We start from the raw sequence: 25,662 nt of genomic DNA on the forward strand, positions 1-25,662 counted from the left end.
CAGTCCATCTTGTATTTTAATGATGGTTCCAAATAAGTGATCTGCACTGCCCCCCTCTACACCTGGCACCCACGCCGATCAGCTGTACTCAGCAACAGCCAGTAGTGATCAGTTGCGCAGCGGAACACCCCAGCTCCATGAACTGTGTAGTGGTCGCAGTGGAGAACTGCAGATCCACCTCTATTCATTTCAATAGGGGCAGAGGTGCAGGTTGAAGAAGCTGTGCTCGCCAACTTTGCAACTGATCACATCCAGCCGCCACCGACACTGGGAAAAGCCAATTAGTGGCTGTGCGGAGTGTTGCAACCCCACCAATCTGATACTGATGAGCTAGCCTAAGGATAGGCCACCAATATAACATTTTGGACAACCCATTTATTTATGCGAAAGTTCATTATAAATGTCACATCATCTAAATGAAAAAAACAAAAATATGAATGTTTTCTTATTTTTATATTAAAATATCACAAGAAATGTATTGTCTGGGCTATGCATATTCATGCTTTCAACCACACAACTTTCATTTTGAGGTAACGGATTGGAGTGTAGAAGATCAATTCTAACTATAAGGAATATGTGAATTAAATCAGCAAGATATTAAATGTGTGTATGTTGACATATGTTGCGTTCTTGATATTTTTGTAATATAATGATGCATATAAGAGATCTTTAAATGTTAGTTCTCAGTAACTTCATAGGAAACAGGAAGGTTGTTTATAGCATCGATCATACTTTGTACCATATGCTCCATCATTAACCATCTGGATTGGAAGGTTGCACTCCCCATGTGGGGTGTTACAATAGCATTTCTGAGGTTTAGAAGTGGGTGATTTCTAGAAGGAATGCAAAGGAAACAAATTAAAAAACAAGCTGACAAAATCTAAAAAGATCTCCAGTAGAAACTAAAAAAACCTTGTTGACGAGGGGAATTTTATCTGACTTTTCATTTGTGGCAGTCACTACCATAACGTGACTATATACTTTACTCAGCATTTATTTTGTGCTTCAAAGTTTCTTTCTTAGTTAATATGTAAAGTGAACATTTTGTGCTGCGCTAGTAACTTTACAGTACATTTCGAGTTTTGTCAGTAGTGCCATAGATAGAAAAGAGCTACATACAAGGCTATTCTTCCCGTCAAAACAATATAGTATGTCTGTGAAAGGCCTGTGCTTACATGTGGCCGAGACGTGCTATACTTCTGGCACCATGGCTGCCTTGGCTAAGTCGTGATGAGAGGGGCAGGGTACGAGACCGCTATGGCCGCCACAAAGAGCGGCAGCACCATTGGAGGCTCAACACTAAACACCAGGGAACCACTAAATGAGTACTGTATGTTTTCATTTTTTTTTTTACTACAACCACAATTCCAAAAAACTTGAGATGCTGTGAAAAATATAAATAAAACAAGAATGCAAAGATTTGGAAATCTCTTATAGCAATATTTTATAATGGTCTGTAAACATGTGGGAAGTGAGATCAATTGCTGGAGTTTTGGGGAGAGGACAGTTGTCCCATTTTTCCGTGATGTACGATTTTTTCTGCTTAACAATCTTTTTCTTCTATGCTGGATTTTTCATTTCATAATGCAGCAAATGCTTTCTGCTGGTGTAAGGTCTGGACTGCAGGAGGTCAAATCATCAGCCCAACTCTTCTTTTGGAAGGCGTGTTGTGAAGGCTGTAGTAGTTGGCTTAGCATTGTCTTGCTGAGACAAGCAAGGCCTTCCCTGGAATAGACGCAATCTGGATATAAGTATATGTTGTTCAAAAACAGGGGTGGGGACTCTTTTTTTTCTGCCAAGGGCCATTTGGATACTTATACCATCCTTCGGGGGCCGTACAAACTCCGCCCACAAAGTACATCCTGACTCTGGCACTGGTTTCAGGATGTAATCTTTCATTGCATGCCCTTCAATGATCAGTAGTGAACACTGCGTGTGTGTGCTAACAGAGCAAGAAAAAATTAATGAGCTTGTGGCAATCAAAATATAGCTCCTTTCCCAAGAATGCGGTCCCTGAGAATCTGCTCGGGGGCCTGATAAAAGGTCATCGAGGTGGCCCTGGGGCCTGAGGTTCCCCAACCCTGTTCTAAAACCGCTATATAATGTTTAGCATTGTTACTGCATTTCAAGATGTGTAATCTATCCATGTCATAGACCCATACAATCGGACATGCAGGCTTTTGAACTGTGCACAGATAACAAGCTGGGTGGTCCCTCTCCACTTGAGTTCCATAGGACATGGTGTTCGTGGTTTCCATAAAGAATTTAAAATTTTGATTCTTCTGACCACAGAACAGTTTTCCCTTTTGCTTCAGTCAATTTTAAATCAGCTTTGGCCCAAAGAAGACCGCAATGTTTCTGGGTTATGTTGATATTGGGCTTCTAATTTACAAGATTCTGCCTCTCTAACATGCTCTTTTAATAACCAGTTGTGTTGAAAATTAACTGTCCAGCTGTTTACATGTAACAACACAGCATCACAGGCCTGGGGAGAGCAAGTTCTGACACTGCGGGAATGGCTCCAGCACAGGAGGTGAGTATAGGCTTTTATTATTTTATCTTGGCTGAACATTTAGTTTAATAAAGGGTTGTCCTAGTAGTGGACACCCCCTTTAGTTTTTTCAAATGAAATGTTAAAATGCCTAACTTTCACCTTCGGATCTGTGTTACAGGTTGTGCTGTGAATAAAATATAGTTAGAAGAGATTTTCAATTTATTGCATTCTTTACATTTTACATAGCGGTCCAACTTTTTTGGAATTGGGGTTGTAAATTGCTAGCTATTTAAAACATTTCATATGTCAGATAACCATTCTATTAAACCGTGTTAACACTGCAAAAGTTCAATAAGCAAATCAAGTAAAACATTGACTTATACTGTAAAACACAATGAAAAACAGAAAAGATGCCAGCACTTTAAAAAAAATCTCTTTTATTTAGCCTTCATTTGCAGTTCACAAAGCCTTCAGTATTGTCTACTGTTAATAATTGACATTGATACAGATCTTAATGTAAAATGCGGTTTTATTCACAACGCAAGGTTATAAAATACTTATTATTTTTTAATTCATGTCACATATATACTGTATTTTTCTGGCGTATAAGATGACTGGGCGTATAAGACGACCCCCACCTTTAATGTGGATTAAATCCGCGCTGCCATAATAATAAGGTTTCAGTTGATAGTAGAATAGAATTAAACAGTGGTTTATTCGTGGTTTATTCAACGCATTTCAAGGCTCCAATGGCCCCTTCTTCAGGAATTACCACATACAACATGCAGAAACAGTGTGCTTACAATGTTTAAATACATGCAGGGTTAAAAAAACGGCGCCAAACAATCAAATGACGTATAATGTCAAAGTTCATAGTTGACAGATGGTTAACAAATCTTTATCAGCACAGAATTATCATATGTATTGAAGATTACTCTCTAAATTACATCCATTTTTATTTTTTATTTTTATCTCAAGATCCTGTATATAAAAATGGATTTGTGATTTAGAGAGTAATCTTCAATACATATAATTCTGTGCTGATAAAGATTTGTTAACCGTCTGTCAACTATGAACTTTGACATTATACATCATTTGATTGTTTGGCGCCGTTTTTTGAACCCTGCATGTATTTAAACATTGTAAGCACACTGTCTCTGTATGTTGCATGTGGTTCATCCTGAAGAAGGGGCCATTGGAGCCTTGAAATGCGTTGAATAAACCACGAATAAACCACTGTTTAATTCTACTATCAACTGGAACCTTATTACTATGGCAGCGCGGATTTAATCCACATTTCCTACCTAGTATATTGCTTCATATGGTCGGTGACCGGCCTGTGGACCTGCGGCAGCCGAATCTTTGCAAGCTTGTATCCAGTATCACCAGGTGAGCGACTTTCTTGGTGATTCCTTTATCAGTTTTGTGAGATAAGACCCTATTTGTGCTTTGTGTCTCCCCTTTTCGTTCAAGTACTAGATATAGCATAATATTACATGTTGGAGACTGGTATAAGCATTCCACTCCACATCTTATGCAGTTCAAAGAACTAGTACTTGTGTCTGAAGTATAAACATCATGTACAAACCCATGAAAGTCTTAGAAATAGAGATAGTACCTTGTAACAGTAGTAACAGCATCACAAGTGTGGGACAGGTCCAGTATCCTTCCACTCTTGATGCGCGTTTCATCCAGCTTCTTCAGGGGACATGTCATGGTTATACTTCGGACACTCGTACAAGTTCTTTCACTAATCCCCATCTTGTTATAATTATGCTAAATCTGTCTTACATTTTTTGAGCAAGTCTATGTTGTGTCTCTCAGTTGTGAGGCACCTGTGATTTCACTTTACATACAGTATATTCTATACAGTACAGACCAAAAGTTTGGACACCCCTTCTCATTTAAGGATTTTTCTGTATTTTCATGACTATGAAAATTGTACATTCACACTGAAGGCATCAAAACTATGAATTAACACATGTGGAATTATATACTTAACAAAAAAGTGTGAAACAACTGAAATTATGTCTTATATTCTAGGTTCTTCAAAGTAGCCACCTTTTTCTTTGATGACTTTTTTACACACTCTTGGCATTCTCTTGATGAGTTTCAAGAGGTAGTCACCGGGAATGGTCTTCCAACAATCTTGAAGGAGTTCCCAGAGATGCTTAGCACTTGTTGGCCCTTTTGCCTTCACACTGTGGTCCAGCTCACCCCAAACCATCTCAATTGGGTTCAGGTCTGGTGACTGTGAAGGCCAGGTCATCTGGCGTAGCACCGCATCACTCTCCTTCTTGGTCAAATAGCCCTTACACAGCCTGGAGGTGTGTTTGGGGTCATTGTCCTGTTGAAAAATAAATGATGGTCCAACTAAACGCAAACTGGATGGAATAGCATGCCGCTGCAAGATGCTGTGGTAGCCATGCTGGTTCAGTATGCCTTCAATTTTGAATAAATCCCTAACAGTGTCACCAGCAAAGCACCCCCACATCATCACACCTCCTCCTCCATGGTTCACGGTGGGAACCAGGCATGTAGAGTCCATCCGTTCACCTTTTCTGCATCGCACAAAGACATGGCGGTTGGAACCAAAGATCTCAAATTTGGACTCATCACACCAAAGCACAGATTTCCACTGGTCTAATATCCATTCCTTGTGTTCTTTAGCTCAAACAAGTCTCTTCTGCTTGTTGCCTGTCCTTAGCAGTGGTTTCTTAGCAGCTATTTTACCATGAAGGCCTGCTGCACAAAGTCTCCTCTTAACAGGTGTTGTAGAGATGTGTCTGCTGCTAGATCTCTGTGTGGCATTGACCTGGTCTCTAATCTGAGCTGCTGTTAACCTGCGATTTCTGAGGCTGGTGACTCGGATAAACTTATCTTCAGAAGCAGAGGTGACTCTTGGTCTTCCTTTCCTGGGGCGGTCCTCATGTGAGCCAGTTTCTTTGTAGCGCTTGATGGTTTTTACCACTGCACTTGGGGACACTTTCAAAGTTTTCCCAATTTTTTGGACTGACTGACCTTCATTTCTTAAAGTAATGATGGCCACTCGTTTTTCTTTACTTAGCTGCTTTTTTATTGCCATAATACAAATCCTAACAGTCTATTCAGTAAGACTATCAGCTGTGTATCCACCAGACTTCTGCTAAATACAACTGATGGTCCCAAACCCATTTAAAAGGCAAGAAAACCCACTTATTAAAAAAAGGGCACACCTGTGAAGTGAAAACCATTCCCAGTGACTACCTCTTGAATCTCATCAAGAGAATGCCAAGAGTGTGCAAAGCAGTCATCAAAGCAAAACGTGGCTACTTTGAAGAACCTCGAATATAAGACATCATTTCAGTTGTTTCAAACATTTTGTTAAGTATATAATTCCACATGTGTTAATTCATAGTTTTGATGCCTTCAGTGTGAATGTACAATTTTCATAGTCATGAAAATACAGAAAAATCTTTAAATGAGAAGGTGTGTCCAAACCTTTGGTCTGTACTGTATATTTTTTGTAGACTCAGATTTTAGTGTCTTTAGTTTACCGAGCAAAATCTTGCTGACAGGTTTGCTTTAAGGATTCCTAGTGTTCACTACTTCTGTTCTCGGTTCTAAGTGCAACTATTGACCTGAGCATTTGGTTTCATTAAGTACTATGCGGTGCAATCAAGTACATGTTACAAGAACAATATAGAACAGGACATTTTTTGTTGATGCCATAGTTTTAAGTCCATAGAATAGAATTATGGTTGTAAAGAAAGCATAAATGCATATTAGAAATTGAGAAACTGAGTAATGGAAGCCACTATATACTTATGGTATAGAGATATATCACTGATGTAAAATTAGGGCGTTGGGACTTAAAAAAAAACAACAACACACATATAAAAATATTTTCAGAAATGTATTTCCTTTTATGAAAAAAAAAGTTTAAGATTTAACATTGATCTCTATGTGAAGCCTTCTACTACATACAAGTTGGTTTGTTAGGTTGATGGACAGAAAGGTTTAGTGTCTGTTCACACACTGCATACACGTATTCAATGGCAAATGCAGTGTAATAGAGGACAATATAAATCGTCAAAACTACAAAAGTTGAGTTAGCAGGCGGTAACTTCATTGGACACTTTGAGACCACTAATAGAATCCATCATACTTCGAACCATATCTTCCATCATAAGGCGCAGAGTGCCACGGGTTGCAGTCCCCATGTGGGGCGCTAAAACAACATTGCTCATTTTAAGCAAAGGGTGATCTCTGGGGAAAAAGGTGAATTTAATTACACACACAATTCTCCAGTCAGAAGACACTTTTTAGAGATGACCAATGAAGATTTTTTTTAAAATAAGTATTAAAAAAATACTAAAACATACGAATATAAGTAATTCATACATTTTCCAAAAGTGAAGTAAATGACCCAGCTAACAGCAGGTGTTAATCTTCTGGGTAAGGCTAACCATGGCACCTTCCAATAATCTTTGGCATCATATAGAGCAAGAGCCATGAGATCTCACAACTTTGACTAAAGCAGGGCTAAAAACCATCCCCGGCAGCTTATAATATCATATAATTGTCTAACGGTCACTTCCGTCTGTCTGTCCTTCAGTCTTTCTGTCACGGATATTCATTGGTCGCGGCCTCTGTCTGTCATTTATCAGGAACAGCATTCATAGGAATTCCACGTTTCCTGATTATCCAGTATAAACAGGCTGCCAATTACCCAATAAATTTGCAAAATACTTGTTCAACAGATACAAAAGATTTTTAACTGCTCAAGAAAATATTTGTTTTGCTTAAAAATCACAGCACTTGGCAGCACATTGTCCTGTGTAAACAGGACAGGATCATCGGCAAAACATCATCCTGTGTAATCTGTGCCTGTGCAGCTAAAGGCCCCGTCTCACATAGCGAGATCGCTAGCGAGATCGCTGCTGAGTCACAAGTTTTGTGACGCAACAGCGACCTCCATAGCGATCTCGCTATGTGTGACACGTACCAGCGATCAGGCCCCTGCTGCGAGATCGCTGGTCGTGTCGGAATGGCCTGGACCTTTTTTTGGTCGTTGAGGCCCCGCTGACATTGCTGAATCGGTGTGTGTGACACCGATCCAGCGATGTCTTCACTGGTAACCAGGGTAAACATCGGGTTACTAAGCGCAGGGCCGCGCTTAGTAACCCGATGTTTACCCTGGTTACCAAAAAAAACAAACAGTACATACTCGCCTTTCGGTGTCCAGGTCCCTTGCCGTCTGCTTCCTGCTCTCACTGACTGCCGGCCGTACAGTGAGAAGTGAGAGCACAGCAGTGACGTCACCGCTGCGCTCTGCTCTCAGTGTACGGCCGGATCTCAGTCAGAGCAGGAAGCAGACGGCAAGGGACCTGGACACCGAAAGGCGAGTATGTACTGTTTGTTTTTTTTGGTAACCAGGGTAAACATCGGGTTACTAAGCGCGGCCCTGCGCTTAGTAACCCGATGTTTACCCTGGTTACCCGGGTGCTGCAGGGGGACTTCGGCATCGTTGAAGACAGTTTCAACGATGCCGAAGTCGTTCCCCTGATCGTTGGTCGCTGGGGAGAGCGGTCTGTGTGACAGCTCCCCAGCGACCACACAGCGACTTACCAACGATCACGGCCAGGTCGTATCGCTGCTCGTGATCGTTGGTAAATCGCTTAGTGAGACGGGGCCTTAAGGGTACCGTCACACAGTACCATTTTAATCGCTACGACGGCACGATCCGTGACGTCGCAGCGATCGTATGATTATCGCTCCAGCGCCGTAGACTGCGGTCACACGTTGCAATCACGGCGCTGGAGCGATGCCAAAGTCCCCGGTAACCAGGGTAAACATCGGGTAACTAAGCGCAGGGCCGCGCTTAGTAACCCGATGTTTACCCTGGTTACCAGCGTAAACGTAAAAAAACCAAACAGTACATACTTACATTCCGGTGTCTGTCCCCGGCGTTCTGCTTCTCTCCACTGTGTAAGCGCCATAGCCGGAAAGCACAGCGGTGACGTCAGACGTCACCGCTGTGCTCGCTTTCCGGCTGGCAGGCGCTCACACAGTGCAGAGAAGCTGAGACGCCGGGGACAGACACCGGAATGTGAGTATGTACTGTTTGTTTTTTTTACGTTTACGCTGGTAACCACGGTAAACATCGGGTTACTAAGCGCGGCCCTGCGCTTAGTTACCCGATGTTTACCCTGGTTACAAGCGAACACATCGCTGGATCGCTGTCACACACAACGATCCAGCGATGTCAGCGGGTGATCAAGCGACGAAAGAAAGTTCCATACGATCTGCTACGACGTACGATTCTCAGCAGGATCCCTGATCGCTGCTGCGTGTCAGACACTGCGATATCGTAACGATATCGCTAGAACGTCACGAATCGTACCGTCGTAGCGATCAAAATGGTACTGTGTGACAGTACCCTAAGGACGATGGCACCCTCAGAGCACAGAACAATCTTTTAATTGTTGTCTGCCTGTTTAAACAGGCTACTGAACAACCATCAATCAGCCATAAGTACTGACTGGGGCGGTGGTTTCACACCGACAGTTGGGTAGTGTAAAAGACCATCTTTAACCCCTTAACCCCCAGAGCTTTTTTCGGTTTTGCGTTTTAGTTTTTCGCTCCCCTTCTTCCCAGAGCCATAACTTTTTTTTTTTTTCATCAATATAGCCATATAAGGGCTTTTTTTTGCGGGATGAGCTGTACTTTAGAAAAACACCATTGGTTTTACCATGTCATGTACTACAAAATGGGAAAAAAATTCCAAGTGCGGTGAACTTGTTTTTTGTTTGGCTTTTTTACCAGATTCACTAAATGCTACAACTGACCTGCCATTATGATTCTCCAAGTAAGTAAGTACAAGTTCATAGACACCAAATATGTCTAGGTTCTTTTTTATCTAAGTGGTGAAAAAACTTCCAAACTTTGTTAAAAAAAAAAAAAAATTGCACCATTTTCCAATACCTGTAGTGTCTCCACTTTTTGTGATCTCTGGTTGGGTGAAGGCTTATTTTTTGCATGCCGAGCTGACATTTTTAATGATACAATTTTGGTGCAGATATGATCTTTTGATCGCCCGTTATTGCCTTGTGCAGGCGTGTACTCCGGAGGAGAGAGAATGAACTTCAATCCAATATTGCGGCCAGCATGCAGCCAGCGGGTAAGGAAAGGGTGAATCAAACACCCGAAAACCCCGCCCCTATGACCCAAAACTGGTCCCGCCAAATTCAGGTGACAGGTTCCCTTTAATACGATTAATCCCCAATCCCCACAGTTTAAAGCGTGCCCTAAAAACTCATTTGTTCAGATTGGCCTACCGCCTCAATACATTAACCTAACGATCCCTGTCTGGCCTATCATTAAAAAAAAAAAATCAGGTTCCTCGCATCATGTTCTCATACACTTCATGCAGTTAATAGCCCTCTGTGTCTGTACTGCTACAAACTTATGCAGTTAACTGGTTCATGCAGCTTTACATGAACACCCGAGCCTTACACTATGGCTGGTCCAAATAACTAAAGCAATTGTTACCATCCACCTCTCGTGTCTCCCCTTTTCCTCATAGTTTGTAAGCTTGCGAGCAGGACCCTCATTCCTACTGGTATCTGTTTTGAACTGTGATTTCTGTTATGCTGTAATGTCTATTGTCTGTACAAGTCCCCTCTATAATTTGTAAAGCGCTGCGGAATATGTTGGCGCTATATAAATAAAATTATTATTATTATTATTATAGATACGCAGATCAAAGGAATTAGCTGACTTATTGCTGAAAGACATAATGGAATTCTGTAGTTGGAGGTTGTTGGAGGGTGTTTAGTTGGGCATAGGGGACTGTCTCATTGACCAAGACCATAATGTCCAGGACCTTCTTACAGAAATAGATAGAGCACAATGTCTTCGCCCACAAATTAGATATTCAGGCCCAAAGTAGGAAGAGATTGTGTAGAATAAGGAAGATCCGAGCCACCTGTGGTGTCGAAGATGATGCCCAGAAAGACCATGCATTGGGATTGCTTCTGGTGATTGATGACCCAAATGATAAGCTACAGGAAATCCAAGGTGATTTAGAGACTGTACATGGCTTTTACACAAAAGACTATAGTGCAAAATTCTACACCACTTACCCAAGTATGCAATTAAAGTTTCATTGATAAGTTAACATTTGGAAATAGAAAGAACGGACAACATTTTGGTCTGTCCCAGACCTTGGTTATGGCCTTGGTCATGACCTATGTCCTATGCTTCATAGCAGATACAGGGGCAGACTATATTTGCTTTGGAAAGGTGTCCATCTTCTTATCCAGGGGGTTACTGAGAAATGTTGCATTAGAAAGAGGTTAGGTGATACAAAACCTCTTAAAGGAATGTGTGGACCCTGTCTGGGAATTTTCACTCTTTTGCAAGGAGAATATCAAAGTTTTTGTGTTTGGGAAAAAAAACTTGTTGTCCGCGGTGCTAACAGAAGGAAACCACCACCTTGAAAGAAGAGGTAAACTCATCATTAACTTGAAGGCTGTCCCTCACTTCCGACATGAGGTCCTGCATGGCCAAAGCCAGTTTAGTATCCTACTTGGAATCAGCATTTTAGTCAGAGGTGTCCATTGAGGATTGAAACTTGGCAGGGGGAGAAGTAGTCTCATCCACATTGGTGCTAGAGATATTCTAATGTTCTAGAGATGTTAAAGAAGGTCTGTGGGAAGAGACCCTACATGTCTTGTGAGAGCATCTTCAAGGAATCTCCTCAAGATGCTTATCAGAAGGGGTTGAGGCACTTTATAAGGTGAGAATAAAGGCTGCTTAGAAGAGAGCTAAAATTATCCAAAAGGGTACCTACCGATACACAAGAATGTGTCAGGAGCCATGTAACTAGGTCCCTCAAGAGGGTGGTTACAGGGCAGCATCTGGATCTTTGTACTGGGGAGTTCTGGAGGCTTGTGGAGTGCAAGATAGCCATGACAGGAAAATATGTAGAAAAGAGAAGATGTAGCCAAGAGAAGACGATGCATCCATTTACAGCAATGAGGCCAGGTGCTATTGGTCAAGAGAAACACCTGAAAAAAAAAACAACCTGCAAATGAAAATAACAAGAAAACCACTGACTAGAAGAAGAAAACCTATTCTCCAACCTCCCAGGGGAAGAAGCAAGGGTCAGGTGAGGTATCAGGCCTATCAGGGGGCATTACATAAGTTGAATTGGGTTGTGGCCTAAATTAGTTGGGCTTGCCACTGGTGTAGCAGTCCTGGAGCAGAGGCCTGGGTGAGGAAAAGTACAGGGAGCAAGTAACTAATAATGAGAGGTGGGTCAAAAATGCTACCCAGCAGCAGAAAAGGCCATTAAAAGTGTCAAAAAGCACAAGAAGCAGTAAAAAACTGCCCCATAGACAAAGGAGGAAAGAATTGATTGGGGAGATACAGGGAGGCTAAAGGGTTCCATGGGGCTCCCTAATAGTAGAAGCCCTGAATGCTGCGCCAAAGCGTCAGAAGAGATGGAAAATGGCCCCAGATGGGAATAGGCAACTGGCAGATATATGAGGAGAGGTTTTCCTAAGAAATAAAGGGAAAAATGGCCTAGGGGGAATAAAAAGGAGTGACAACCCCTTAAAGATGATGCCACCATGGACCCCTGAGAGAAGAGGAGCATGAGGGTAGGCTGGGAGGGGATTACAATCACCTGCCTGATATCTTTGGACGCCCCCAAGGTCATCCTTTTGGTGGTCTTGCACAGGTGTTGCGTCACCAGAACTTCACACCAGTTGTGGGGAAAGAATGACCAGTGGAAAATTGGCATTGGAAAATGAAAAGAAAAGGTGGAGGACATCCATGCCAGCTATGAAAAAAATTTAAATTAGTAAAAAAGAAAGAAATGCAGCAGAACTGAAACATATTGTGTCTTTCTCAAATGAACACTAGGCTAAATGTGAACTGGCAAGAGTCTGGGAAGAGGGAAAAGCCCACAAGTGTAAAGCCTCCTGGCAGCAGGGTGTATACCTATGGTCTAGTGTTCCCCAATGCAAAACCTAATTGTCCCAAAGTATTATAGACAAAATGCAGAGACTCCCAATGATCAGCAACAAAGACGCTGCATTCCTTACTGACGTGTCATAGCAACTTCATTGTTTATTTGGACACCGCAATATCCATACAATTGTGACTGTGCCTGGTACTACAGCTGAATTCATTGCCCGAGCTGCAGTCTTTGAATGTGGGTGCCCTAGAAAAACTGTGACGCTAATCATGTAACACACTGGCGGACACAGGCAGAAAAGGGCCCCTGTGCAAGAGCAATATATGGGCCCTTTGCAGTCCAAGAGCTCATCCATAATGCACAATTCCACCTGCTTTGGAGGTTGAGGTGGGCCCTTTTACCTCTCGGGCCACTGTGCTTCGGCACCAATGATATGTCAGCCCCTGATGTAACAAGCATAATATGACAAAGCGTTTACCTCGGCAGTGGTTCAGGATAAGTGACATCTAACGCAGCAGCTTTTATCTGACCTGTCTGTAAAGCTTCCACCAAAGCTTCTTGATCAACCACAAGTCCTAGAAGCAAAGACATTACATTACGATATTCTGCACCATAATAATTTATTAGCAACCATAGAAAATTAGTCAAAAGAAAAGTAGATGAAATTTGTTCAGTAACAATCTTGTTTTCTAGAACATTTGGGCTGTGACTGATTTCTCCGCAATGAAATACTACTACAAGCCTTTACCAACCAAGGCTTATAAAAGCTACAATGTCCACAAGCATGATAATAATAATAATAATAATAATATGTATAAGTATGGTATCTTTAATTGGATACACACCTCTGCTTATATTTATTAGTGTAGCTGAGGGTTTCATCACATGAAATTCATGTTTTCCAATGAGCTTTTCCGTTTCCGGACATAGGTTGACAACAAGCATTACATAATCGGACTGCCGCAGTAAGTCATCCAGTCGTGCACAGTAGGAGGCTCCCACGGATCTTTCCTCCTCTTGCCTGCAGGACATCAGTATAGATGAATATAGGACAGATGTAAGGCTCATGAACACATGGCTCAATAAACGACAAACACAAATATCCTTCCAATTAGTACTTTCTCATGTTTCCATAAGTCATTAATGCATTATTAAGCAATTAAACATGATTTTATGTTTGTTATGTTAAATGGATCTGTCTTTTCTGTGTAGGTGCACATTCAATTCACAAAAAGTTACTGCCTAGGTGTCAATGAATTCCTAAATTTTCAGGTGGAACAACAGAGGAACAGCATAAGGCCCCCTTCACATGTCCGTTTTTTATGTCCATACTCAGTCTGTTTTATAAGTATCACAGATATGGACACACGCACACCCACTGTATTTAATGGCTGTGCGCACATGCCAGGTTTTTCACATAGACCGTAAGTCCATGTGAAAAACTCGCAAACATGTCCTTTTTTCTCGCACCACAGACAAAATGCATCCGTGTGTCATCAGTGTGGTCCCAGGCGCCAGATGCTGAATTGAACTCATCATTGCCGTCTAGTCTCCCTGCGATCAGCGAGACCAGGCAACACTGATGGGAGTTAGAGTCAAGACCCGATGTGTGTGTATACTGTGTATTAACCCCTTAACCCCCTGGAGCTTTTTTCGGTTTTGTGTTTTTGTTTTTCACTCCCCTCCTTCCCAGAGCCATAACTTTTTTATTTTTCCGTCAATATGGCCATGTGAGGGCTTATTTTTTGAAGGATGAGTTGTACTTTTGAACAACATCATTGGTTTTACAATGTCGTGTACTAGAAAATGGGAAAAAATTCCAAGTGCGGTGAAATTGCAAAAAAAATGCAATCCCACACTTATTTTTTGCTTGACTTTTTTGCTAGGTTCACTAAATGCTAGAACTGACATGCCATTATGATTCTACAGGTCATTACGACCTTCTTTTTTATCTAAGTGGTGAAACAAAATTTCAAACTTTGCTAAAAAAATTTAATAAATAAATTGAGCAATTTTCCGATACCCGTAGCGTCTCCATTTTTCATCATCTGGGGTTGGGTGCAAGATTATTTTTTGCATGCCGAGCTGACATTTTTAATTATACCATTTTAGTGCAGATACGTTCTTTTGATCGCCCGTTATTGCATTTTAATGCAATGTCACGGCGACCAAAAAGTAGGAATTAGTCCTACCGGTAATGGAGTTTCCAGCAGTCCATCATGAGAGCACCACCTGGAGGTTGTCCTTCTTATCCTTGATAGGGATAGGGACAAGAACACAGAAAAGGTTAAATGGCCCCTCCCCACCACACCCTTCAGTGATTTTCCACAGTACCACACCAGGATGGATGCAACGCTATTTTATTGAACTTCCTCTCTACATATGTTCATATCACACATCACACAGGAAACTCAAGGTCGGGGTAAATAAGGGGTGCTGTCATGACGGGCTCCTGGAAACACCATTACGGGTAGGACTAATTCCTATTTTCCAGGAAGTTCCTCCTGACAGCACCACCAGGAGAAATACGAAATAACTCCTATTACGGCGGGATTACAGCTTGGAGGACTTTCCTCCCAAAGACCGACTGCTGATTTAACAGAACGTCTAGCTTGTAATGCCTGCAAAAGGTATTTAAGTTAGACCAAGTCACTGCCCGGCATATTTGGTCCATGGATGCACCAGCACTCTCTGCCCACGAAGCCGAGATTGCTGTCAGTGAGTGAGCCCTAAGGTTTTCTAGTGGAGTCTTTCCCGCCGAGAGATATGCTGCGCAAATGGTAGACTTTATCCATCTGGCTAGAGTAGCTTTTGAAGCTTTCTTCCCTTTGTTTCTCCCGGCCATCTGGACAAGGAGATTTGACTCCATTCTCCAGCACACTGTGAGTTTTAGATATTGCAGCACTGTCCTTTTTACGTCCAAGGAGTGAAGAGAACGTTCCTTCTCGTTGTTGTAGTTCTGACAGAAAGTGGGTAACACGATCTCTTGGTTTCTGTGAAAGTCAGTAACTACCTTGGGAAGAAATGCAGGATCCAATTTTAAGATAATACAGTCCTCCTGGATTTTTAAATATGGGTCTCTTATTGAAAGGGCCTGGATCTCGCCTGTCCACCTTGCCAAAGTTATTGCAACTAGGAAGACTGCTTTGAACGTTATGAACCTTAGGTTTGCTTGGTCTAGATGTTCGTATGGGCCTTTCCGTAGTTTGTTTAGAACTAAGCTGAGGTCCCAGCCCAGGGCTGAAATCTGTACCTTTAACGTACTAGGCATCAGACCCCTATCGAACCATGCTTGTGCAGCGCCCCAGAGTCCTGGTCGTTGCAGTACTGATGCTCCGCCGCTAAGGGGGGCTATGGTACGTCTGATGGCACTGAAGGAGTTCACCTGACCAGGTATCACAGACACCAATAAACTTCACAGTCTGGCCTCCAGGGGGAGCTAAGGGTGCTATGTATTAGGCCACTCCTCACAGTCTGGTAAAACTGGGGGTTAGATAGGAAGTGAGTCAGAAGCTGACTGGGAATCGAACAGGCAACACCCTGTGGCAGAGGGTGTTGCGGGGAGAGACTCAGGGGGGTCCCTGTCAGGGGTGGGATCCTGACAGAGGCCTAGCGAACAGAGAGAACGTTACGGGACCGTGCCTGCACTTGATCGCGGCGGTACCCTAAGAAAGGACAAGAAGCGAGGTATATTGTGCTGAGTGAGAAACGAGATCAACGCAACAAGGAGAAATACCAGTAGGAGTCGTGCTGTAAGACGAGGCAACATCCTACTGAGGCGCGTAGCCAGTGGCCGGAACGCCGAGGAAGTACTAGGCTCCAAGCAATACTTCAAACCTACGGCAGGACAGTCAGCTATAGGCGGGCTGTCTCACACAAATCACCTACGAAGACACAGGGGGCAACAATAGGAGAAGGGCGACACTAGGGTCCAGGAAGAGCTCCGAGCCTACCCGTCATACGGGTGCATCCTAGCCATATCATCTGGGGGACGAAGAAGAACATCAGAATCGAGTTGTGAGGGAACACGAGAAACAGACACAACAGTTGTGGGGACTATCCCGTAAGCACAGCAGGGGAGGACCACAACACACAATCGCTAGAAGGTAGGCACAGATTTCCACCTGCAAAGGGAACTCTGGAGGTGCCATCGGACCGGCCGGACTTGCGCAGCCCGGTTAACCGTATTCCGGACTGAGGATCCTGAAGCCTTCAGTAAAGAGGTAAAGAGACTGCAACCTGGTGTCCTCGTTATTTACTGCGACCTGCACCTCACCACCACAACATCATCATCATTTCATCCACACCCTTCATTGTACGCCCCTCAGCAGGGTCACGGACCAGGTCTAGCCACCGTGACAACCCCAGAACAGAGACTCAGAGGCCCGGTACCGGGTACCCCTCGGCCATGCGGCAGTGGGGGCGCTACACTTGAAGGAAATCTAGGATCTGAGGAATATTTGGACCCTAAGTGATGGATACAGGACTTGTGCTTTGTGAGCAGAATTTCTTCACCGGCTTCCTGCTTTTTTGCATGGTTGAGATGACTGGTTCTGACAGACCTTTTGACCTCAGGATCTCCTTTTTAGGATCCAAGCTGACAGCTGTATAATCTCTAGATTCTGATGAACCAGCGGCCCCTGCACCAGTAGGTCCCGTCTTGATGGTAGGAAAATTGGGTCATCCAATGCATTCCACTTCTACAGTCATGGCCAAAAGTATTGACACCCCTGCAATTCTGTCAGATAATACTCATTTTCTTCCTGAAAATGATTGCAAACACAAATTGTTTGGTATTATTATCTTCATTGAATTTGTCTTAAATGAAAAAACACAAAAATAGTTGTCCTAAAGCCAAATTGGATATAATTCCACACCAAACATAAAAAAGGGGGTGGACAAAAGTATTGGCACTGTTCGAAAAATCATGTGATGCTTCTCTAATTTGTGTAATTATCAGCACCTGTAACTTACCTGTGGCACCTAACAGGTGTTGGCAATAACTAAATCACACTGGCAGCCAGTTGACATGGATTACAGGTGACTCAACCTCTGTCCTGTGTCCTTGTGTGGGCATGAAGAAAAGAAAGAAGACCAAAGAACTGTCTGAGGACTTGAGAAACCAAATTGTGAGGAAGCATGAGCAATCTCAAGGCTACAAGTCCATCTCCAAAGACCTGAATGTTCCTGTGTCTACCGTGCGCAGTGTCATCAAGAAGTTTAAAGCCCATGGCACTGTGGGTAACCTCCCTAGATGTGGACGGAAAAGAAAAATTGACAATAGATTTCAACGCAAGATTGTGCGGATGTTGGATAAAGAACCTCGACTAACATCCAAACAAGTTCAAGCTGCCCTGCAGTCCGAGGGTACAACAGTGTCAAGCCGTACTATCCATCGGCATCTGAATGAAAAGGGACTGTATGGTAGGAGACCCAGGAAGACCCCACTTCTTACCCTGAGACATAAAAAGCCATGCTGGAGTTTGCCAAAACTTACCTGAAAAAGCCTAAAACGTTTTGGAAGAATGTTCTCTGGTCAGATGAGACAAAAGTAGAGCTTTTTGGACAAAGGCATCAACATAGAGTTTACAGGAGAAAAAAAGAGGCATTCAAAGAAAAGAACACGGTCCCTACAGTCAAACATGGCGGAGGTTCCCTGATGTTTTGGGGTTGCTTTGCTGCCTCTGGCACTGGACTGCTTGACCGTGTGCATGGCATTATGAAGTCTGAAGACTACCAACAAATTTTGCAGCATAATGTAGGGCCCAGTGTGAGAAAGCTGGGTCACCCTCAGAGGTCATGCGTCTTCCAGCAGGACAATGACCCAAAACACACTTCAGAAAGCACTAGAAAATGATTTGAGAGAAAGCACTGGAGACTTCTAAGGTGGCCAGCAATGAGTCCAGACCTGAATCCCAAAGAACACCTGTGGAGAGATCTAAAAATGGCAGTTTTGAGAAGGCACCCTTCAAATATCAGGGACCTGGAGCAGTTTGCCAAAGAAGAATGGTCTAAAATTCCAGCAGAGCATTGTAAGAAACTCATTGATGGTTACCGGAAGTGGTTGGTCGCAGTTATTTTGGCTAAAGGTTGTGCAACCATGTATTAGGCTGAGGGTGCCAAATGATCAATGTTTTGCTTTTTGCTTCATTCTCTTTTGTGTTTTTTCTTTTAAGACAAATTAAATGAAGATAATAATACCAAATAATTTGTGTTTGCAATCATTTTCATGAAAGAAAATTAGTATTATCTGACAGAATTGCAGGGGTGTCAATACTTTTGGCCATGACTGTATAGGGAGAACCAGCTCCTCTTGGGCCAGTATGGGACTATCAAGATTACCGACGTGTAACTCTCCTGTATCTTCCAAAGAACTCTCGGTATCAGAGCAAGTAGTGGAAAGGGAGCTCCATATCCCAGCTCTGTGCCACGGTGTCTACCCCTGTTGGATTGTATCTTAGATTTAACGAGAAGAATTCTTTTGTCTTTGTATTCCTCCTTGAGGCAAATAAGTCTATTTGTGGTGTGCCCCAGTGCAGGGTTAGCCGAACAAAGACGTCTTTGTTTAGAGTGCCATTCCGAGGGTTGCACCCTTTCCCTGCTGAGAAAGTTTGCTATCTGATTTTTGAGCCTTTCAGATGTACTGCTGTGATGGATTTTACCGTGAGCTCTGCCCAGGAAAATATTGTCTCTGCTAAGTCCTGTAAGTGACGGTGCCGCGAACCTCCCTGATGCAGAAGGAAGGATACCATGGTCGAGTTGTCCGAGAAGACCCTGAGCATTGGTGTAACTCTCCTTGGCATCTTCTCAGTGCTCCAAAACTGCTCTGAGTTCCCTGTGGTTTGAGGAACTGTTGCGTACAGATGTGGGCCATGTTCCCTGAAGGTAACGTCCTTCTATGTGAGCACCCCAGCCACTGAGGCTTGCGTCTGTAGTGACGTTTATGCATGGGAAAACCTTCCAGGGTCTTCCTTCTCTGAGGTTTGATATGCTGGTCCACCATGCCAGAGACTGTTTTACCTCTACGGATAGTAACATCCTGTTGTCCAACGAAGCCTTCTTGCCATCCCATACTGAAAGGACCTCCCGTTGTAGGATCCTTAAATAGAACTGACTCCATTGGACGTTGGGAATACATGAAGCACTTAGACCTAAAAGCCTCATGGCTTTCCTGATGGATATGCACTTTCTTTTATTAGCGCCTGAACCTCTCGCTTGATTGTCTTGATTGTACCCCTGAGCAACTGTCTGCAGGATCCATGGATTCTGTGTGATCTCCTGCCAACCCTTCAGGAAGTACTGCAGCCTTCCCCTGATACCTTTGGCGTCATTGTCTGCTGGGTCTTGACGCCTGGTCTCGAAAGGAGCCACTACCCCTGCCACCTTTACGGTAGCTCCATCTGCTGAACTTCCCCTTTCTTTCATAGTCCCGTCTAGGGTGGGAGTGAGTCCTCCGAAAGGACGGCATCTTCCTTGGTTTTTCTTCAGGAAAGCCCTTCTTTTTATCCGATGCTTTCTCAAACAACTCTTCTAAAACTGGTCCGAATACGTGTAGGCCTGAGAATGGAATTGAGCAATTCTTTGACTGGGTATCCCACATCCAAAATCTTAGCCACAGGGCCCTCCTTGCTGCATTTGATAGCGCATTATTTCTGGCTACAAAAGGAACTGACTCTGCTGATGCATCTGCCATTAAGTCAGTTGCCATTCTCAGTAATGGTAATGATTTCAGAATTTCCTCCCTGGGAGCCCTGTCTTTAACCCCTTCATGACCTTGCCGTTTTTTGCAATTCTGACCAGTGTCCCTTTATGAGGTAATAACTCAGGAACGCTTCAACGGATCCTAGCGATTCTGAGATTGTTTTTTCGTGACATATTGGGCTTCATGTTAGTGGTAAATTTAGGTCGATAATTTCTGAGTTTATTTGTGAAAAAAACGGAAATTTGGCAAAAATTTTGAAAATTTCGCAATTTTCACATTTTGAATTTTTATTCTGTTAAACCAGAGAGTTATGTGACACAAAATAGTTAATAAATAACATTTCCCACATGTCTACTTTACATCAGCACAATTTTGGAAACAAATTTTTTTTTTGCTAGGAAGTTATAAGGGTTAAAATTTGACCAGTGATTTCTCATTTTTACAACAAAATTTACAAAACCATTTTTTTTAGGGACCACCTCACATTTGAAGTCAGTTTGAGGGTTCTATATGGCTGAAAATACCCAAAAGTGACACCATTCTAAAAACTGCACCCCTCAAGGTGCTCAAAACCACATTCAAGAAGTTTATTAACCCTTCAGGTGTTTCACAGCAGCAGAAGCAACATGGAAGTAAAAAATGAACATTTAACTTTTTAGTCACAAAAATGATATTTTAGCGAAAATTTTTTTATTTTCCCAAGGGTAAAAGGAGAAACTGGACCACGGACGTTGTTGTCCAATTTGTCCTGAGTACGCTGATACCTCATATGTGGGGGTAAACCACTGTATGGGCGCACGGCAGGGCTCGGAAGGGAAGGAGCGCCATTTGACTTTTTCAATGAAAAATTGGCTCCAATCTTTAGCGGACACCATGTCGCGTTTGGAGAGCCCCCGTGTGCCTAAACATTGGAGCTCCCCCACAAGTGACCCCATTTTGGAAACTAGACCCCCCAAGGAACTTATCTAGAAGCATAGTGAGCACTTTAAACCCCCAGGTGCTTCACAAATTGATCCGTAAAAATGAAAAAGTACTTTTTTTTCACAAAAAAATTATTTTAGCCTCAATTTTTTCATTTTCACATGGGCAACAGGATAAAATGGATCCTAAATTTTGTTGGGCAATTTCTCCTGAGTACACCAATACCTCACATGTGGGGGTAAACCACTGTTTGGGCACATGGTAAGGCTCGGAAGGGAAGGAGCGCCATTTGACTTTTTGAATGAAAAATTATCTCCATCGTTAGCGGACACCATGTCGCGTTTGGAAAGCCCCTGTGTGCCTAAACATTGGAGCTCCTCCACAAGTGACCCCATTTTGGAAACTAGACCCCCCAAGGAACTCATCTAGAGGCATAGTGAGCACTTTAAACCGCCAGGTGCTTCACAAATTGATCCGCAAAAATGAAAAAGTACTTTTTTTTCACACAAAATTTCTTTTAGCCTCAATTCTTTCATTTTCACATGGGCAACAGGATAAAATGGATCCTAAAATTTGTTGGGCAATTTCTCCTGAGTATGCCGATACCTCATATGTGGGGGTAAACCACTGTTTGGGTGCACGGCAAGGCTCGGAAGGGGAGGCGTGCCATTTGACTTTTTTAATGGAAAATTAGCTCCAATCATTAGCGGACACCATGTCGCGTTTGGAGAGCCCCTGTGTGCCTAAACATTGGAGCTCCCCTACAAGTGACCCCATTTTGGAAACTAGACCCCCCAAGGAACTTATCTAGATGCATAGTGAGCACTTATAACCCCCAGGTGCTTCACAGAAGTTTATAACGCAGAGCCGTGAAAATAAAAAAATAATTTTTCTTTCCTCAAAAATGATTTTTAGCCCAGAATTTTTTATTTTCCCAAGGGTAATAGGAGAAATTGGACCCCAAATGTTGTTGTCCAGTTTGTCCTGAGTACGATGATACCCCATATGTGGGGGTAAACCACTGTTTGGGCGCACGGCAGGGCTCGGAAGGGAAGGCACGCCATTTGGCTTTTTGAATGGAAAATTAGCTCCAATCATTAGCGGACACCATGTCGCGTTTGGAGAGCCCCTGTGTGCCTAAACATTGGAGCTCCCGCACAAGTGACCCCATTTTGGAAACTAGACCTCCCAAGGAACTAATCTAGATGTGTGGTGAGCACGTTCAACCCCCAAGTGCTTCACAGAAGTTTACAACGCAGAGCCGTGAAAATAAAAAATCATTTTTCTTTCCTCAAAAAAGATGTTTTAGCAAGCAATTTTTTATTTTCACAAGGGTAACAGGAGAATTTGGACCCCAATATTTGTTGCCCAGTTTGTTGTGAGTACGCTGATACCCCATATGTGGGGGTAAACCACTGTTTGGGCACACGTGTGTCAGGGCTCGGAAGGGAAGTAGTGACATTTGAAATGCAGACTTTGATGGAATGGTCTGCGGGCGTCACATTGCATTTGCAGAGCCCCTGATGTGCCTAAACAGTAGAAACACCCCACAAGTGACCCCATTTTGGAAACTAGACCCCCGAAGGAACTTATCTAGATGTGTGGTGAGCACTTTCAACCCCCAAGTGCTTCACAGAAGTTTATAACGCAGAGCCGTGAAAATAAAAAATAATTGTTCTTTCCTCAAAAATTATGTTTTAGCAAGTAATTTTTTATTTTTGCAAGGGTAACAGGAGAAATTGGACCCCAACAGTTGTTGCCCAGTTTGTCCTGAGTACGCTGGTACCCCAAATGTGGGGTTAAACCACTGTTTGGGCGCACGTCGGGGCTTGGAAGGGCGGGAGCACCATTTGACTTTTTGAACGCAAGATTGGCTGGAATCAATGGTGGCGCCATGTTGCGTTTGGAGACCCCTGATGTGCCTAAACAGTGGAAACCCCTCAATTCTAACTTCAACACTAACCCCAACACACCCCTAATCCTAATCCCAACTGTAGCCATAACCCTAATCACAACCCTAACCCCAACACACCCCTAACCACAACCCTAACCGCAACACAACCGTAACCCTAATTCCAACCCTAATCCTAACCCTAATCCCAACCGTAACCCTAATCCCAACCCTAACCACAACTGTAACCCCAACACACCCCTAACCCTATCCGTAACCCTAACCACAAGCCTATTCTTAACCCTATTTCCAACCCTAGCCCTAATTCCAACCCTAACTCTAATTCCAACCCTAACCCTAAGGCTATGTGCCCACGTTGCGGATTCGTGTGAGATTTTTCCGCACGATTTTTGAAAAATCTGCAGGTAAAAGGCACTGCGTTTTGCCTGCGGATTTACAGCAGATTTCCAGTGTTTTTTTGTGCGGATATCACCTGCGGATTCCTATTGAGGAACAGGTGTAAAACGCTGCGGAATCCGCACAAAGAATTGACATGCTGCGGAAAATACAATGCAGCGTTTCTGCACGGAATTTTCCGCACCATGGGCACAGCAGATTTGGTTTTCCTTAGGTGTACATGGTACTGTAAACCTGATGGAAAACTGCTTCGAATTCGCAGCGGCCAATCCGCTGCGGATCCGCGGCCAATCCGCTGCCAATCCGCTGCGGATCCGCTGCGGATCCGCGGCCGATCCGCTGCCGATCCGCTGCCGATCCGCTGCGGATCCGCGGCCGATCCGCTCTGTGTGCACATGCCATAACCCTACCCCTAACCCTAACCCTACCCGTAACCCTAACCCTACCCCTAACCCTACCCCTAGTTCTAACCCTAACCCTAGTGGAAAAAGAAAAAAAAATATTTTCTTTATTTTATTATTGTCCCTACCTATGGGGGTGATAAAGGGGGGGGGGTTTATTTATTATTTTTTTATTTTGATCGCTGTGGTAGAACCTACCACAGCGATCAAAATGTACCTGTAACAAATCTGCCAGCCTGCAGATTCGGCGGGCGTACTGAGCATGCGCCCGCCATCTTGGAAGATGGCGGCGCCCAGGGAGAAGACGGACCGACTTCGGGAGGATCGGTAAGTATGAGGGGGTGGTGGTGGGGTGGATCGGAGCACAGGGGGGGGGATCGGAGGACGGGGGGAGCGGACAGGAGCACGGGGGAGCGGACAGGAGCACGGGGGAGCGAACAGGGGGACGGAGGGGGGTACCTGACAGAACGGAGGACTGGGGAGGAGATCGGGGGCGGTGGGGGGGGGCCAGTACATGATTTCCAGCCATGGCAGATGCTATTGCAGCATCGGCCATGGCTGGATTGCAATATTTCACCATTTTCATAGGTGAAATATTGCAAATTGCTCTGATTGGCTGTTGCACTTTCAACAGCCAATCAGAGCGATCGTAGCCACGTGGGGGCAAAGCCACCCCCCCTAGGCTGAAGTACAACTCCCCCTCTCCCTGCAGATCGGGTAAAATAGGAATTAACCCTTTCACCCGATCTGCAGGGATGCGATCATTCCATGACGCCGCATAGGCGTCATGGGTCGGGAAGGGGTTAATGTGGCTTTCTAGCTCATCTACCCAAAGACTCATAGATCTTTGTTACTGAGGTGGCCACTATGTTTGTCTTCATGATGGCTGCCGATGACTCCCAAGCTTTCTTAAGGAGGTCCTCCGATCTCTTGTCCATCGGATCTTTTAGACCAGATGAGTCATGGAAAAAGATGGCTGTTTTTTTTTTAGAAACTCTAGCAACAGGAATATCGATCTTTGGTACGGACTCCCATACCTTAGTTTCTTCCAGATTGAAGGGAAGGCGGTACCTGAAATCCCTTGGGACTACTAGCTTCTTTCCCACGTCTTCCCATTCTTCCAGTATCATTGCCGTTATGTGGTTATTAACTGGAAACACTCTATTCCTATGAGCTCTCAGGCCGCCGAACATTTAATCTTGAATTGACAATGGTTCCGTGGAGTCCTCTACCTACCTTCATGGTACTCCTAACAGCCTTCAGGAACATGTCAGTGTTCTCGGACGAAAATAGATATCTTTTCCGTTCCTCCGGAAGCAGTACTGAAGTACTCTCGCCCTCACCAGAGTCCAGATCAGAATACCCCGATATCTCTCCTTCCTCTGAACTTGGATCCATATCCCATCTGGGCCTCTTAGCATAAGGGGATTGGGGTGGCACTAATGCTGAAACAGTAGCCTGAATCTCATCCCTGATGATGGTCCTTATATTGGTCAGTAAGGAGGTCTGTTCGTCCTTAAGCAGTTTAGCGATACATGCTTCACATAGCTTCTTGAAGTGACCCTCTGGGGGTCTGGCAGTACATAACGGACATCTGCTAGCCTTCTTTTTGGTAGTTGCAGTGGACCATTTAGGGATGTCCTTGTCCTAAAAGATAATGTAGAAAGAAGGCCCTGTAGCTATTGGATCTAAAGCCCAGCTAAGTGACGCCTGTTACATTTACTCACATGGTCCGTGGACAGCTCTAAAGACAGGACGTCAGGATGGTTAGTACTCTCCATCTTACTAAGTCAGGTGTGCTGTCAGTTGCCTGTCATTAAGGCTACTTTCACACATCAGGTTTTCGCAGTCAGGCTCAATCCGGCTAAT

General features: G+C 43.8%; 1 protein-coding gene across 3 annotated transcripts in view; it reads right to left on the minus strand.

Annotated features, from left to right (window-relative positions):
* Nucleotides 1–369: 369 nt before the first annotated feature.
* The window catches only part of LOC143782515 (glyoxylate/hydroxypyruvate reductase B-like), a 136,444-nt gene continuing 111,151 nt past the window's right edge, over nt 370–25,662 (minus strand). For 2 of the 3 annotated variants that reach the window (XM_077270026.1, XM_077270024.1), the window contains 3 exons: nt 13,307–13,482; nt 12,940–13,036; nt 5,930–6,742 (listed from right to left, as the gene is read on the minus strand). In XM_077270026.1, coding sequence (XP_077126141.1) covers nt 6,586–6,742; nt 12,940–13,036; nt 13,307–13,482 — 430 coding nt within the window. In that variant the 3' untranslated portion in view covers nt 5,930–6,585. Of the gene's footprint in view, nt 834–5,929; nt 6,743–12,939; nt 13,037–13,306; nt 13,483–25,662 lie in introns of those variants that run through there. The other variant, XM_077270025.1, reaches the window with a different exon arrangement.

The sequence above is a fragment of the Ranitomeya variabilis genome, chromosome 6, assembly GCF_051348905.1.
Source record: "Ranitomeya variabilis isolate aRanVar5 chromosome 6, aRanVar5.hap1, whole genome shotgun sequence".
In the NCBI taxonomy this organism is placed as follows: domain Eukaryota; kingdom Metazoa; phylum Chordata; class Amphibia; order Anura; family Dendrobatidae; genus Ranitomeya; species Ranitomeya variabilis.